The sequence below is a fragment of the Salmo salar genome, chromosome ssa02 (genome assembly GCF_905237065.1).
Source record: "Salmo salar chromosome ssa02, Ssal_v3.1, whole genome shotgun sequence".
NCBI lineage: Eukaryota > Metazoa > Chordata > Actinopteri > Salmoniformes > Salmonidae > Salmo > Salmo salar.
The window spans coordinates 36,131,181-36,149,144 of NC_059443.1; the positions used below are offsets into that span (position 1 = coordinate 36,131,181).

General features: G+C 42.8%; 1 protein-coding gene across 1 annotated transcript; it reads right to left on the reverse strand.

The window, feature by feature from the left end:
• Positions 1 to 492: 492 nt before the first annotated feature.
• On the reverse strand, positions 493 to 17,849 carry LOC106581871 (membrane progestin receptor delta). Its single transcript, XM_014164312.2, has 8 exons — positions 17,645 to 17,849; positions 9,873 to 10,144; positions 7,979 to 8,106; positions 7,563 to 7,768; positions 4,307 to 4,433; positions 4,109 to 4,205; positions 3,612 to 3,756; positions 493 to 3,328 (listed from the first exon to the last, which is right to left on the reverse strand). Exons 1-8 carry the CDS (start codon positions 17,817 to 17,819, stop codon positions 3,063 to 3,065), a joined length of 1,416 nt encoding a protein of 471 aa, XP_014019787.1. The 5' UTR covers positions 17,820 to 17,849; the 3' UTR covers positions 493 to 3,062.
• Positions 17,850 to 17,964: the final 115 nt, after the last annotated feature.

The following is a 17,964-nucleotide window of genomic DNA, read 5'->3' on the forward strand; positions in this document are numbered from 1 at the left end:
GCCAGGACATCATTTTCTGGAATTTTCCAAGCTGTTTAAAGGCACAGTCAACTTAGTGTATGTAAACTTCTGACGCACTGGAATTGTGATACAGTGAATTATAAGTGAAATAATCTGTCTGTAAACAATTGTTGGAAAAATTACTTGTGTCATGCACAAAGTAGATGTCCTAACCGACTTGCCAAAACTATAGTTTGATTAACAAGAAATTTGTGGAGTGGCTGAAAAACGAGTTTTAATGACTCCAACCTAAGTGTATGTAAAGTTCCGACTTAAACTGTATATTATTCCCAACACATTTTTATATGCCGGCCAAAGGTGTTCAGGTTTATTGGGACGGGAGGTCGATAGCAACAGCACCCAATGCTAATTAGGATGATAGTTACCACATGGCTTGACATAGGAACTCAGAAATAGGTTTGGAATGTAGCTCTCCCTATAATATTTTTTTTACATGTATACTCCCATAATTCAAACATTTATTTAAAAGAATACTGACATATTTCTTTATTATTCTTTTTTTTAACTTTCACCTATGAAAAAAATCCCCTCACCTCAATGTTTTGTTATGATGACATAAATTGACCAGGTGGATTAGTTCTTTCAAAGAATTCACACATTTTAATCTTAAAATGATTACACAGCGCCCTCTAGTTTGGGAGTTATAAGCACTGTGACAACCAACCCTGGTCTCCCCTACATACTGGATACAGAGCTACATGATAAAATAATGACGTGTGTGTTAGGTCTAGCGTGGTACATGTAAGTGCTATTATGTCAAGAAATGATTATACGATGTTGGGGATGTAATTAATCATTTTTCCTCATCTAAAACATTTACAAAAATAATCATGTAAATATACAGGCAATTCCCAGAATTGGAAACACTTGAGTAAATGAGTCATACAAAGTATATTGAAAGCATGTGCTTCCACACAGGTGTGGTTCCTGAGTTAATTAAGCACTTAATATCCCATCATGCTTAGGGTCATGTATAAAAATGCCCAGTTGCCCATTATTTTGGCTACCATGGCAAGAAGAGATTTCAGTGACTTTGAAAGAGGGGTCTCAAAGGAGCATAGGGGGTTTAAAGGGTGTGTGTGTCTCTCCGTCACCACATCTCAACCCAATTGAACAATTATGGGAGAATCTGGAGCGGCGCCTAAAACAGCGTTTTCCACCACCATCAACAAAACACCAAATGATGGAACTTCTCGTGGTAGAATGGTGTCGCATCCCTCCAATAGAGTTCCAGACACTTATAGAATCTATGCCAAGGCATAGAAGCTGTTCTGGAGGCTCGTCGTGGCCCAACACCCTATTAAGACGCTTTACTTTGGTGTTTCCTTTATTTTGGCAGTTACCTGTACATATGCACCACACTTTACAACTGAACAGAAACAGTATGTGCTGTTACATATACTACAAGGAATAAATACTCAAGAGATACCACACTCTTTTTCAAGGATACATGTAAACAATAGCCACTGACAATGTTATACCAGCATGGGGTGAGTGGTGTATTTGTTTGCCATAAACCTGCAATGACCACCACGATACCACATGGATACGACAGTGCCAAGACCCTTTGACCTCCACTAACCACATCCCCATTCCTGGGAGGTGAGGTGACATCACTCATTCAGTTCTGTTGTGACCATCATCTAAGATTTCTTCCATCAGATAGATAGCTGTTATATCAGATCAGTTAGATCAGCTGTTATAAACAAGGTCATTTGGTGCATTCTATCTCCCTAAAATTCCAGTAATTCGCTGACATTTAAACAGCATGTAGTGTTTCAAAAAATGCATCCAATGACCATTACTGTATGTTGTAGAAGTAAAAAATAAGAGTACTCCAAAGACCAATTCAAGTGACTGGGCATTCACAGGAACACAAACGGCGAAGAACCATGAAGTTTCCATGGAAACGTACCTCTGTAAAATTGCACCTGTTTTTTAATCATAGACATGGTACAGTGCTGTAGCTTTCAGGGACACGCTTAGAAAAAAAGGTTTCCAAAAGGGTTCTTCAGCTGTCCCCATAGGAGAAAACTTTTTGGTTTCAGGTAGAACCCTTTTTGGCTCCAGATAGAACTCTTTTGGGTTCCATGTAGAACCCTCTGTGGAAAGGGTTCTACAAGGAACTCAAAAGGGTTCTAGCTGGAACCAAAAAGGGTTCTTTAAAGGGTTCTCCTACGGGGACAGTCGAAGAAACCTTTTAGGGTTCTAGATAGCACCTTTTTTTCTAAGTGTGAAGACGTTTAGAGCAGGCAATCTGAATGAGCACTACACTGGTCTGTAAATCTATTAAAGTCATAGTGGAGATTTAAATGAGATGGTATTGAATATTAAAACAAAATGGTGGAATCATACTAAGTAGTCCAGTTAGTGAGAGTACAGATTATTTTAGAAGTCATGAGAATCATGTGATGGATAGTCATAATTTATATTAAATATGGGTTTTGAGATGTTCTAATAATGGCTTACAAATATATAGGACAATTGAAAAACAGTAGCTAAATACTTAAATATTAATATGAAAATTCCCTGCAAATTTACACTTAAAGATTTTTCCAGTTTGAGATTTACACGAACCAGAAATAATATTTCCGAGTACTTAGGTAACATTTGGGTCACTATATATAAAAGAAGGCACTTTTATGTGTTTTTAGACATCACATATGCTTCATACAACCAAGATCCTTTCAAGTATAAGTGAAAAGAAGTTGGCATATGATACTTTAACTTGAATACTTTTAACAGTAAACAATGATACTGAATAACTGAAAGGCTTCATAAAAATAGCTGGGTATTCGGCTTCAAAGTAAACAGTGAAGACATTAATAAACTCCTAAACAAACCTTAAATTGACGTTAGAATAACATGTAGAAAAACCATCCTGTGATAATAATCCAATTGGTTTATACAAATATTACCTGGTTTTAAAAGGTATAATATAACTTCTTATGATTATTATTTCCAAAGTTCACGACAGGGAGAATGGTTTAGCCAACCCTTTTCATTTGAACATACTGGGTCGTCACTGGTTGTGTGGAGTGTCACTGTTCCTTGCGTTTCGTGGGTGGCGTCAGTGGGTGGTTGGCACTGTGGTGAGGGTTCCACAGCAGAGGGGCACTGAAGATGCCAATGATGCCTAGGTTGAGGATGATGCCGAGGGCCAGTGCCCCCAGGGTACTCAGGAAGGAGGGTACGGCCGCCTGCGCGATGAGCCACGCCCTGCGTGAGGTCATATCTGCTAGCACCGCCTCCATCTGGAAGTGGGTACCCACCACGGCACAGATGTGGAAAAGCTGGTGACTGTGGCCTGAGAGAGGAGAGAGAGGAGAGAGAGATCAATGAGAGAGAGAGAGTCATTAGAAATGCTTGAATTTGATCATACTGCAGTGAACAAGGATTTACCAGGTTTGCTCAAAGAATTGTCACTGTTCAAATATTTGCCTACAGTAACATCACGGACACAGTAGAAATGATACCGCTATGCGCCAACAATAACTGGCCACAGGCCAGACTAGCTAAAGCTTGCTCAATAACTGATATAACCTTCCAATTCCCGTTGCCATGGTAACCGGGCGCCGGCGTGGACGTACCAAAGTAGTCGAAGCGCCCCGGGGCCAGCCTCTCTGGGAGGTGTGAGGCAAACAGGAAGCAGGTGAGGAAGGCGAAGAGGAGGTGGTAACAGTGACTGGACAGGGCCTCACTGTGACAGCAGCTGCCCCCGCAGCACAGCAGCAGCTACACACACACACACACACACACACACACACACACACACACACACACACACACACACACACACACACACACACACACACACACACACACACACATATATATACAAACCCACATCAGATCATTGGCACAAACAGCAGCCAAGAGATTAAAAGATTTAACAGCATGTGGTCAAATCTTTATTTATTCTACACAAAATCAGTTTCTAAGTTAATGAGCCAAAAGTCCTGGTCAAAGTATTAAAGAGAGGCATTAATCGGATCTAAACTGTGTCATAACAAACAGAATGCAACCCAATTACGGTACAGGCAGACTTTCTGTGAACTCTGTCTACACCTTCTCAAAATAAACTCACTCTGTAAAATAGAGGGATGTTGTCAAAGATGAATGGAAAGACAAATGCCCCTGTCCGGAGAATTTTACTCCGATGTGGAAACTGCATCTCCAGGAATCTATACATTTTTTTTTTTTAAACAGAGGGAGAAAAGTTACAATGGTTTCAACGACCAGGAGAGTGATGCATTATGGGTAGGAGACCGTATTGGCTGCCTACCTAGAATAGCAGGACAGGCTGGTGCAGAATAGTGTGTTGCAGATGGCGATGGGCACAAAGTGTTGGTGCAGCCAGCTGTTGACCCAGCAGTCAGGCATCACATAGGAGCTATAGGTTATGGCACAACCTGAACACAAACACAAAATCACTGAAAGGTTAAAAAATATATATATACAATATCTGAAACTAAATCTACCATGCATTTCCCTACCATACACTCACGAAGCACTTAAAATAATTAATAATTATAAATTGCAACATAACATATCAATTAGGCTCTAATAACCTACTAATGAAACGTTGGCCTTGCACTTGCTGTAAATATGCTTCAACACCAGTTTTAATCCCAATGATGTACTTTCAATAAATCTAGAGGCTTTTTTAAATAAGTTTGGCTGCAGAACACCATCTACAGTAAACATTTGCAATTCTTATCCCAGAAACGTCTGGACATTTAGGGCTGGGTATGTTTTGGCAGTAAGGAGAATTGTGGTAGAATAAGGATCATATTGCAGGGGCCTCATACCCATTAATATGGATTTGAAAAGACACTCTTTCAAAGTAAGAGACAAAGTTTATGTTTGAAAGAGAGGGACAAGTCTATCACACACACCCATACAAGCAAACACACACCCAAGAAAAGCACACCTATTCACAAGCAGAATGTAAATACCCAAGTATGTAAACTGATTGAGCAAGCATGTGGAAACAGACATGAATCCATAGAAAATGTACATGTGAAGGTGTAGAGTAGTGGTATGCACACATCCATAAAAACTTTTCCCAGATGCTGGATCCGAGAGGAAAACATAGGCTGATATTTTAATCTATGCTGTCTGTTGACCTAAATCTGACAGTGCAATCTGGTGCGACATGATTTCTGTTTGTAAGTAGCCCTGTATGGCTTCTCTGTTGGAAGAGCAACCCTCAGGCTGGATGTCTAAAACAAAAGACAAACATTATTCCAAGGTGAAAGAATTGTGAAAGAAAACAAACTCTGATTTCACTGTTGGTATTGAGCTGTCGAACTTATTTGCATAGTGCTTTACTCAGCTTATATGTACAGTTGAAGTCGGAAGTTTACATACACTTATTTTGGAGCCATTAAAACTCGTTTTTCATCCACTCCACAAATTTCTTGTTAACAAACAAAAATTTTTTGCAAGTCGGTTAGGACAACTACTTTGTGCATGACACAAGTAATTTTTCCAACAATTGTTTAAAGACAGATTATTTCACACATACACTAAGTTGACTGTGCCTTTAAACAGCTTGGAAAATTCCAGAAAATTATGTCTTGGCTTTAGAAGCTCCTGATAGGCTAATTGACATCATTTGAGTCAATTGGAGGTGTACCTGTGGATGTATTTCGAGGCCTACCTTCAAACTCAGTGCCTCTTTGCTTGACATGGGAAAATCAAAAGAAATCAGCCAAGACCTCCAAATGACTGAAGGCACCTCGTTCATCTGTACAAACAATAATACGCAAGTATAAACGTCATGGGACCACGCAGCCGTCATACCACTCAGGAAGGAGACGCATTCTGTCTCCTTGACATGAACGTACTTTGGTGCGAAAGTGCAAATCAATCCCAGAACATCAGCAAAGGACCTTGTGAAGATGCTGGAGGAAACAGGTACACAAGTATCTATATCCACAGTAAAACGAGTCCTATATCGACATAACCTGAAAGGCTGCTCAGCAAGGAAGAAGCCACTGCTCCAAAACCGCCATTAAAAAAGCCAGACTACGGTTTTACAACTGCACATGGGGACAAAGATCGTACTTTTTGGAGAAACGTTCTCTGGTCTGATGAAACAAAAATAGAACTGTTTGGCCATAATGACCATCGTTATGTTTGGAAGAAAAAGGGGGAGGCTTGCAAGCCAAAGAACACCATCCCAACCGTGAAGCACAGGGGTGGCAGCATCATGTTGTGGGGGTGCTTTGCTGCAGGAGGGACTGGTGCACTTCATAAAATAGATGGCATCATGAGGGGGGAAAATTCTGTGGATAAATTGAGGCAACATCTCATTACATCAGTCAGGAAGTTAAAGCTTGGTCACCAATGGGTCTTCCAAATGGACAATGACCCCAAGCATACCTCCAAAGTTATGGCAAAATGGCTTAACGACAACAAAGTCAAGGTATTGGAGTGGCCATCAGAAAGCCCTGACCTCAATCCTATAGAACATTTGTGGGCAGAACTGAAAAAGTGTGTGTGAGCAAGGAGGCCTACAAGCCTGACTCAGTTACACCAGCTCTGTCAGGAGGAATGGGCAAAAAATTCACCCAACGTATTGTGGGAAGCTTGTGGAAGGCTACCCGAAACGTTTGACTCAGGTTAAACAATATAAAGCCAATGCTACCAAATACTAATTGAGTTATGTAAACCTCTGACCCACTGGGAATGTGATGAAAGAAATAAAAGCTGAAATAAATCATTCTCTCTACAATTATTCTGAAAATTCACATTCTTAAAATAAAGTGGTGATCCTAACTGACCTAAGACAGGGAATTTTACTAGGATTAAATGTCAGGAATTGTGAAAAACTGAGTTTAAATGTATTTGGCTAAGGTGTATGTAAACTTCCGACTTCAACTGTATATACTGTATTCTATTCTACTGTATTTTAGTCAATGCCATTCCGACATTGCTCGTCCAAATTTTTTAACATTTCTTAATTACATTCTTTTACTTTTAGATTTGTGTGTATTATTGTGAATTGTTAGATACCCCCGCACTGTTGACGCTAGGAAAACAAGCATTTCCTACACCCGCAATAACATCTGCTAAATATGTATATGTGACCAATAACATTTGATTTGATTTGATACTTGAACAAGACATGTATTATTATGAGGTTTTGTGGGCCAAAAACTTTAATTAATGTGAATCTGACAAGCCCAGACAGCACAGCAACATGACACACACAGCGCCAAATCAAACATACACGAACAATGAAGTAACCACACAAACAGTCGTTACAAATGTGGGAAGTAGTATATAAAGTTCTAATCATGCAACTGATTGCCCAAGTTCACCGATACTTTTTGGAACTTGAAAGATTGCATGTGGCCTGTACCCTGTGCGATTGCACCAGTTTGGATTACGGGAAGCAGTAGCCTACTGTGAGAGTTGGCAGTCTTGGTACTGGAGGAAATGTAACCAAAAAGAAATAACTAAAGGGAAAGGAAACACTAATAGTCTAACTGTGAAGTGCAGACAGTCAGACTTCATGCAGCGGGCCTTACCCAGGCTGTAGAGGCTGAGTGCGCCGTAGTCGAAGAAGTAGCAGATGTGGCGTGCCTCGGGCGACATGGTGCTGAAGGTGTGGGCACAGCTGGAGGTGAAGGGGTACACGCAGATTAGCAGCATGTACACCAGCAGCGGCCAGGTGTAGCTCTCCGACAGGAAGTTCAGTGTGGAGCACAGGACGCTGAAGCGCCACAGGAAGTACCTGGGAAATGAGACGCGTCGCAACACCGTCAGTTCCATTTGAAATGAAATGGGGGAGTGATCGGAAGATTTGATACGAAGACAGGAAGACATCAATCTGATACGTATGTTTTCCAGTCTAAACCAGCCCTAATTGTTACAGAATACCTCCCGCTATCTATTGATCTGATCTCCTTGTCTTCATTCAGAGTGTTTGCATTGGTGTACATACCATGTGGGCAGGAAGTGGGTCCAGATGTTGACTGTCTCATTGGTCATCTGGAAGCTGCTAAGGATGCAGTCCAGGGCGGAGCTTTGGGGGTGACGGTATCCCGAGATGATGCCATCCTCCCGGAACACCTGAAGGCAAAACACTGTGATACACAGTACATAGGCTACTATAGAGATGATCTAACAAACAACTGGAGGACATCAAGACCTGTCCTCCTAGTCTGGTACATCTGGGCCTGTATTTCAAAAAGTGTCTTAGAGCAGCAATGCTGATCAACACTTACATTGGCATTTTAGTAATTTAGCAGACACTCTTATCCAGTGTGACTTACAGTTGCGTTCATCTTAAGATAGCATTCATTGTAAGATAGCTAGGTGGGAGAACCACATATCTCAGTCATAGTAAGTACTTTTTTTAGTAGCTATCAGCAAAGTCAGTGCTAGTAGAGGCAATCTTTCTTTAATTTTTTATTTACAAAAAATGTGTGGGCTGCGGAATTCTGGATAAATTGCAGGTTTTTTATGGCACAAGCGGGGAGTGCAACCAACAGCGATTTGCAGTAGTCCAGACGGGAGACTGATTAGGACCTGCACCGCTTTCTTTGTGAGATAGGGTCATACTCTACTAACGCTGTAGAGCATGAACCTGCAGGAGCAAGTCACTGCTTTGATGTTTGCAGAGAACAACAGGTCTCTGCCAAGGTTCTTTGCACTCTAGGAGGGGGACACCATGGAGTTGTCAACCGTGATAGATTGGTCTTGGAGCGGGGGCAGGCCTTCCCCTGGAGGAAGAGGAGCTCTGTCTTGTCGAGGATGAGCTTGAGGTGGGCCGACATCCAAGCTGAGATATCTGCTAAGTGATTTGGTGTATAGAGAGAAGACAAGAGAGGGACTAGAACCGAGCCCTGGGCGACACCAATAGTGAGAGTACATGGTGCAGACACAGTCACCTGGTAGGAGCCGCCTGCCAGGTAGGATGCAATCCAAGAGTGTGCAGAGCCTGAGACGCCCAGCCCTGAGAGGGTGGAGAGGAGGATCTGATGGTTCACGGTGTCAAAGGCAGTGGATAGATCTAGGAGGATGCGAACAGAGGAGGGAAAGTCAGCTTTGGCAGTGCGGAAAGCAGTCTTGGTTGAGTGACCCGTTGAGTGACCCGTCTTGAAGCCTGACTAGTTAGGATAAAGAAGATGGTTCTGAGAGAGATAGTGAAAGAGTTGGTCAGAGACAGCACGCTCAAGTGTTTTAGAAAGAAAAGAAAGAAGGGAAACAGGTCTGCAGTTCTTGACATCAGAGGGGTCGAGTGTTGGTTTCTTGAGGAAGGGAGCGACTCAGGCCATTTTGAAGTCAGAGGGGACACAGCCAGTGGTCAGGGATGAGTTGATGAGGGAAGTGAGGAAGGGGAGAAGGTCTCCAGAGATGGTCTGGGGAAGGGAGAAGGGGACACGGCCAGTGGTCAGGGATGAGTTGATGAGGGAAGTGAGGAATGGGAGGTCTCCAGAGATGGTCTGGGGAAGGGAGGAGGGGATGCAGTGGTCAGGGATGAGTTGATGAGGGAAGTGAGGAATGGGAGGTCTCCAGAGATGGTCTGGGGAAGGGAGGAGGGGATGGGGTCGAGCGGGCAGGTTGTCGGGCGTCACTTCATAATTTAATAGGCTAAACTGATCCTATATCAGCACTGCAACTCTGAGACACTTTGTGAATACGGACCCGGGTGAAGATGGAGCAAGGACTGGGTTGAACATAAGCGCAAACAGCCCTCTGGGAACTATATGACACAATCCTGATCTCGACACCATATCCTATATTTAGGAAAACATGAACATTTAGTCAGTGAAACCTCAGAAGGTTTGTGAAATGGTTGTGAAAGGTTTCTCTTTCAGTCTGGCCACTCTTACCTTGGGGACTTGGTGGATGTCGAAGAGCTGGGGGAGTTTGATGCTAAGCATGTCTGTGGGCAGTCTGATGGCCCCCCTCCCTCTCTGGCAGGCCTCCCTGAGCCTAGCCCTGCATCCCTGGCAGAGGACACACCAGACCGGGCAGTCAAACGCTGGGGCCTGGGCCACCTCTCCAAGCCCTGGTTCCCATTGCATACAGCGGTCCCAGCCCCAGCCCTGGGCCCAGCCCCCACCACCGTTGGCCACCCCACCCCCCCACCACAAAGGAAACACTGCAGAGACAGAAAGGGAAGAAAATGTCTGTTAGATATAATTCTCTAGAAATTACACTGACATACACTCAGATATATTGTGTGAGGACTGCTATATAACCATTTACATATCACACATGACACATCCACTGTATGTGAATCGGTTGGGGAATAGTCCACTCTGTTTCCACTTGATTTCAAGTTACAAACCAATACAAAACTATTCAATAGAATTTTCAATTGGTTCCATCAAAATGAGTATTTCTTCTTTTGTCATAAAGTCCTTGTTGACTGGACTCTTCCATTGTGTCAACCTTCTCTAGACGTCCCCAGACATGGACTCAGATTTAGACAGTGGTTAGCATTGTCACATTATTATTTTTGATTAAACCTTTATTTAACTAGGCAAGTCAGTTAAGAACAAATTATTATTTACAATGACGGTCTACCCCGGCCAAACCCAGACGACGCCCTATGGGACTCCCAATCACGGCCAGATGTGATGCAGCCTGGATTCGAACCAGGTACTGCATTGACGCCTCTTGCACTGAGATGGTGTCTTATGGTGGGCTGTTAGCTAACAAAACTAGCATGACAATAACATGTTCCTGCCATGTAGTATTGAACAGAGGGCTCCTTCTGTTCAGATAACAAGGGAGATTGTCAATAGGAGCCTTATGTTTGTGGACCCAGCAACTCACACCATGTTCAATGTTGCAGGCATGCTTTGCTTGCCATTTTTCAGCTGGCAAAAAAAAATTAAAAAAATCTAGTTTTGATGCAAATCTGTCTTCATCTATTGAGAGTTTCTGTTGAGGAAGTTTCATTTTGCCCTACTTACTGATATTTAAATTTCTCATATCTCCCTGTCTCTTTCTAACTCAACGGTATTTCAGATACGCTAAATGGAAATACACTGAGTGAACAAAATATTAGGAATATATTACACCCCCTGTTGCCCTCAGAACATCGTCAATTTGTCAGGGCATGGACTCTACAAGGTGTTGAAAGCTTTCCTGGCTCATGTTGACTCCAACGCTTCCCACAGTTGTGTCAAGTTGGCTGGGTGTCCTTTGGGTCGTGGACCATTGTTCATACACATGGGAAACTGTTGAGCGTGAAAAACCCAGCAGCGTTGCAGTTCTTGACACACTCAAACCGGTGTGACTGGTACCTACTACTACCACACCCTGTTCAAAAGCACTTAAATCTTTTGTCTTGCCCATTCACCCTCTGAATGGGCAAGGTCACAAATGATTATTATTTTAACAACCTTTTTTCCTGACTCGAGAGTCATGATACATTTTTCAGAGTGACTCGTTCCTTTTAGTGGTTCGTTTGATCTGCTCTGCTGGCCACGATGAATCCTACAGCAGGATTAATACCAGTTTCTCCGGCTCAGCGGTTCCAGAGACCTGCTACCACCAACAACTGTCTATCATATGTGTGCGCACGCAAACAGATCATGCTGCAGCATAGAGAAGAAGAATACAGGTTTAGAACTGGTATTTGAACTCACGGTGTAATAATGAATGTCATTAATTGATTATTGAAAAGCTACACAGCTTTGTAGAAGCATCAACGGCCTGCCTCTACTCAACAAAATCGAGGAAGAATCGTTTGGGGGCCTGCTTCTCTCTCGGCAGGCAGGCAGGTCATTCCGCAAAGAGTCGTTCACAATCTAGTCTGGTTGTATGCCTAGCTATCACAAATGTACATTGTTTGAAGCACACTTTAGTAAGTCTCAGTCACAAATGACAGCTCCAATAAGCCCCTTATGGTGAACGAGAGGCTTGTAGAATCATAAGCCGGTCAAGTTTTTAGTTAATCGTTGGCCGGTAGGGGGCCCTGCGCGCTCTGGGCATTACTAAATAAAAACAACGAAATGAGTCGAAAGATTCATACTTTTGACTGAACGAGTCGAAACGATCCGAGTCAGTAAAAAGCGTCGAAATTCCCATCACTACAGGAAATATTGAGTGATAGCCACTGAGGCACACACACAAACAGCAGAACATGTATGTGCTGAACAAGCAAACAGGATGGATTGTATGCAATAATATGACATGATGACAATCAACTGATTTGCACAGCTTCTTTTCTGTTTATGGCACTTCACTGTAGAAATTGACTTAAGTACACTCAGAAAAAAGGGTTCCAAAAGGGTTCTCCTATGGGGACAGCCGAAGAACCCTTTTAGGCTCTTGATAGCAGCTTTTCCTCTAAGAGTGTATGTTAAAGAGCACCACCAAGCTAAATTCCGCTCCAGCCATTTTCACGAGCCCGTCCTCCCCAATTAAAGTGCCAGAAACAACCTGTGATCACCATCCATACGGCTTCCTTTGTGAGAGTACAGTTGCAACAACAGACTCATATAAGCCCTATGCTAAGGCTCAGAATGGAAGTTGCTTTGGTCTGATGATTTGTCAGAGTCAGGGCACTTATCTCAGTGTTGGCTGGGTGAAATAATACCTGGAGGTTGCCCTGTCAGTATGGTGCATACCTCAGGCTCTGTGATGTGACAGTGTGTGAGGGGAGACAGAGACAGAGAGAGGAAACAGGACACTGCATGGTGGCCCAGCTGCAGGCCTTATCACATTTACTGGGACAATGCGTGCTTTGTGACTGAGGCCCTGTCTGGAGAGAGCAGGGCCAAGGGCCGACTGTTACACACTGGCCTGGGCTCTATGAAAATGAGTAGCAATTCTGCTCAATACACACACATGCTGAACTGGAAGTTCTTATTCATGGAAATGTGCACACACACACACAGAAAGAGAGCGAAAAAGACAAGACAATAGCTTGTGTCTGACATTGAACCATGCTAGTGGGGTCACTGGGTTCAGGGCTGAGAACAGAAGGTGAATCATTTGCATGCATGAGACTCCTATCAATGAAAGAGGGGTGATGTCGAGGTGCCAATGATTTGGATAAATAAAAGGCTGGGTAAATACAAGGCTGTGCGTATCAGTGTGTGGTTTGCAAAGCGTGCCGCTGATTTCAATAAGCAAAGTCTTCATTTAAAACGTACACTGAGTGCACAAAACATTAGGAACACATCTCTCGAGTCAGTAAAAAAGGTTGTTCAAAAAATTATAATTTGTGACCTGCACATCACTAACTTCCTGTTCCTCACAGATTCACTCAAGTCACTTCAAAGTCTAGCGTGCTACCAATTACTGCCTCCTCAATTTGAATTATATTATATTGAATTCTGTATGACGTTGCAATACAAGTAAATAGTGTCTATTTCACAATAAGCTTCGATAGTGGGTTGCACATATTGATATGATATACACTGTGTACAAAACATTAGGAACACCTGCTCGTTCCATGACATAAACTGACCAGGTGAATCCAGGTGAAGGCTATGATCCCTTAATGATGTCACTTGTTAAATCCACTTCAATCAGTGTAGATGAAGGGGAGGAGACGGGTTAAAGGAGGATTTTTAAGCCTTAAGACAATTGAGACATGGATTGTGTGTGCGTGCCATTCAGAGGGTACGGTAGTAATTGCCAGGAGCAACACTGCTGGGTTTTTCACTCAAAAGTTTCCTGTGTGTATCAACAATGGAACATCCAGCCAACTTGACACAACTGTGGGAAGCATTGGAGTCAACATGGGCCAGCATCTCTGTGGAACGCTTGACACCTTGTAGAGTCCAAGCCCTGACGAATTGAGCCTGTTCTGAGGGCAAAAGGGGTGTAACTCAATATTAGTAATGTGCTCCTAATGTTTTGTACACTCAGAGATTACGCCACTGCCTCCATTGTTGGGGGGGGGGGGATTCGTGTGCTCCTTGGGATGGCACTACCCGTATGCCCACCTGTATGCACACATCCTTATTCTGCTAATTGAGTTATCCCAAGAAGCAAGTTCATGTTGTAAATTTGGTCCTGATGAAGACTTAGTTATAGGGTCAAAATGTTGCCTGTATAATGTAATAGAACTTAGACATAGATGACTAAACATCTGTGGCCATATTCAGGAAGTGTTTCAGAGTAGGATTGCTGATTTTGCCTAAGTGCCTGCTCTTAGATCATAATGAATAACATTGAATGAACAGGGAGAACCTGATCCTAGATCTGGCTTCCTCTCTGCAGCAGAGAAACTGTGGCGAAGAAAACAAACCTAAATGCATTATTCCTAATCCTAACCCACCCCACTATGAGGTCATCTTCAATTCTAAGTGGACTCGTCTTGACTCCAGCTGTCCTCTCCCTCAGTACCCTCCCAAACTGACTCTTCCCAGCAGCCTCACTGCTAATCAGCTGTAAAAATTATGTCAGGGAATCATGGGAGTAAGAAATACTCTCACTGCAGAGTGGAAAATAAACATGTCCACATATTTTGGCTTAGGGTACACCCCAATTTTGTTAACTTCGTTGGAATCTGAATTGCCTAGCACAAAACTATTGGCATCCATGTCCGTGTTTATGGGAAAGATCTGCTAAGTGACCAGGTGATGATTGGGTAATGGTCCAAACCGGTCTATCTGATTAGATCTCATGACAATGAGCGCACTGCAATGAGTGCATAGATGATAGTTCTCAGCTTACTGTAAAAAAAACTCTGCACGTTCTGTCACAACCAGTAAAACAACTTATGAATAACAGACGTATAGCCTGGATTCTAAAACAATGGTGAAACTGAGCATATCAGTTTGGATTCCTGGGTGTGTCTAACAGTGTGCGGTCCTTTCCCATTCAGATTTCCTTCTCCATCCACAGGAGGTTGGGGAGGACGGGCTCGTGGTAACGGCTGGAGCGGAATCAGCGGAACGGTATCAAACACATGGTTTCTATGCATTTGATGTCATTCCATTTGTTCCGTCACAGACATTATTATGAGCCGTTTTCCCCTCATCCTCCTCCACTGTCTCCATCAACTAATAGAATGGGAATTCTGTTGGTCTATTTCTGTTGTAGTCGAATAACGGGAGGTCTTGGAGGTGTTGCTCATGGACCTCTGTGATGCCAACCACTTTTCATGTGCTCACTACCACCCAATCTCAACTACACCACCCACTCACAAGGCTGTTCTGCACAGTAGCAACACATTTCTCTTCTGAATAATTTATTGGCAAGGACTTGATCATTCGTGACTTTCTATCTAAAATACTATACAATTGTGCAAAATAGTAACAAGAATGTGAGAAGTAGGTTAAACACTCAGAGGTGTTTGTTTAAGTGTCAGTGAGTGTCCGTCTTTGTTTGTTTGTGTGCAAGAGCATGGTAATGGTTGCCACATACAGCAAACAAGGGGAAAACAAGCACTCTAGATAGAGTGACTGCCAGTGGCGGTGACCATCCCCAGTTCCCCTACCATCATGTTTCAAAATCTACAAATATTCACTTTTTTCCCCCTCCGTCCTCCCTCTCCCCTTTACCCCACCTCTTCTGAATACGCAGCTTCTCTCCCACGTTTCCCTCTTTCTGTTCCACTCTCTCGCCCAACTCCTGAATTGCTTTCCCTGGCTCGTGATCTCGTCACATGACCTTCCTCAATAGAAGACTTTATAACTCAGGAGCTAACAATAAGAAGTCTATGTGGGGAGCAATGTTGACATGGGCACATGTCAGTTTTATGCAAACAAGAACAAGGCACATCGTTCGCCCCATAGAACATTGCATTGTCATCTAGCTGCATGATTCTGTACAGTTTGTACTGGTAATGGAACATGGAAGACATCACCTCAACACACACAATATGACTGATGGTCAAGTGTACCCTGAACAACAGGATTCACCAGTTCATGTCCGTACTGTACTGCAGAAGGTAGAAATCCAACAAATAACCCCATGTATAGCTGAACTTACCATCAGACCCTCCCATTGACCCAGATGGAGTACTCATTAACACTGTCTGTTGAGGACTTTAAATTCACACTATTATAGGCTAGTGATACATGGATTTGAATATCATCTGTTATGTTCAGTAAGAGTAAGATTTGTGTTTTCTTAAAGGCATCCTTCCTCTCTTGTCGCTTCTTTCCTGTAATCACTGATCCAACATGAATAAATTGTTGAAAGCGTAACAGAACCTTTGCTTTCACCAATCTACAAACTGATGAATGATTATCTCACAATGCATTTCACATGTTTTTAACAGGGTCACACAGTTCCTTTCTGCAGGTGTGGTGTCAACCAATAATTTCACTTATGATAATCTGTGATTAACTAGAAGAACGTAGTGTCACATGGAACAAGTTACAACTTGTCATCGCAATAGAGTGGCATTAACAGCAGACCAGACCAACCAGATATGTAGGGAAGAGATCTACATTTGGTCTATGAAATGTTTAACTCATGTAGCCTAGGTAGGGCAAGGTAGCTGTCCTACCTGTCTCTCGCCCTATCTTTGTAGATGGCACTAACACCCTGTACCAGGGCAGAGGCAGGGCAGAGGGTGAAATTCAATGCATTGCTCTGAAGTTGTCTACAACATGAACATTGCAAAAGAAAGAAGAAATGCTGAGTGCATAGTTTCATGAGTGAAACGAGATCCAACAATTGGACACAGTTTCTCAAAGAGCACTCAATCCTATTCAAATTAATTTGCCTTTTTCATAGGAATGTACAATGCCTGGAGTCACATTCATATGACATTAATACTGAGAAATGGTAAAGGCAGACACACAACAATCACAGACAAACAGATAAATGAGCAGTTATGTTCAGTTATGGCACAGGCTAAAAAGACAATCTCAGAGAGAAACTTTCTGGTGAGAGATTGGGATCTATTTTTCCCAAGAGAATAACACTTACCGTGGGAGTCGGGCATGTGGAGGGCCAATATTCCCTAAAAAGTGCCGAGATGTGGCAGGTAGCCTAGTGGTTAGAGCGTTGGGCCAGTAACCGAAAGGTTGCCGGTGGTGTCTGGTCTATTCTAGTAGCACAGCCCTACACAGCCCCTGCCCAGAAGAACCCTGGAAAGACTGAAGAAGCGCTCACGTGGACTGTTGCAATAACAAGACAGAAAACACTATCTGTGCTGCGGGCCAAAAATGACAAGACCAAGAATGTTCCCCCGTGCGCGTTAACGCATGTTGTCTTTCCAAGAAAGAGGTGTACTGGATCTCTAATCTGCTTTCATGGACTATTTGGTCTTCATTTTCATGTCGGATAGCCTACTATATTGTTATCACATTGTAATAAAATTGTTATAGGCAAATTGCCTTTGTTCGGGCGCAATGGAGGACTGTCAAATTTGTCACACCTCAGACTAAAACACCTACACACTCATGACAGGCTACAATGCCAATTTCATCAATATAAATTGAATATGAATACAAAAAGGCAAATATGCCAACAAAAAGTGAAATGATATTTTAAGTGACAAGATACATAGGCTACAGAAATAATTTGCATAATAGCTGAAAAGTCTGGTTCCGTGGAGACATTTTCAGGATTTCCAGTTTCCTACACGCTCGTGGCGCACATGTACAAAATATACATATCCAGTAGCCTATACAATGTAACAACCACACTACGGCAAAGGAAAGAAACAAAGTCAAACCTTTCAGCTTTATATTGGCGGTGAGCTCATTAGCGCAAATCTTCACTGGAGCAATGTAGTCACTGACCAAAATGAACAATTGTTGCTTGTAATAAACTATAGTCCCATCGTAAATCCGGTTATCCTGACCATTGGAGGCTGGTGTAAATCTGTATAAACCGTCTATGTCCTGCATTCCTTCACAGGCGAATAAAAACACCGCAAACCCGTAGCCCCAATGTCGAAATCCCACCCTCTGCACACAGCGACGTTTTGATTGGATGGGGACAAGAAAGAAACATTGTTATGGAGAATCAGGAGACAAGGCAGAGAGCAAGCCT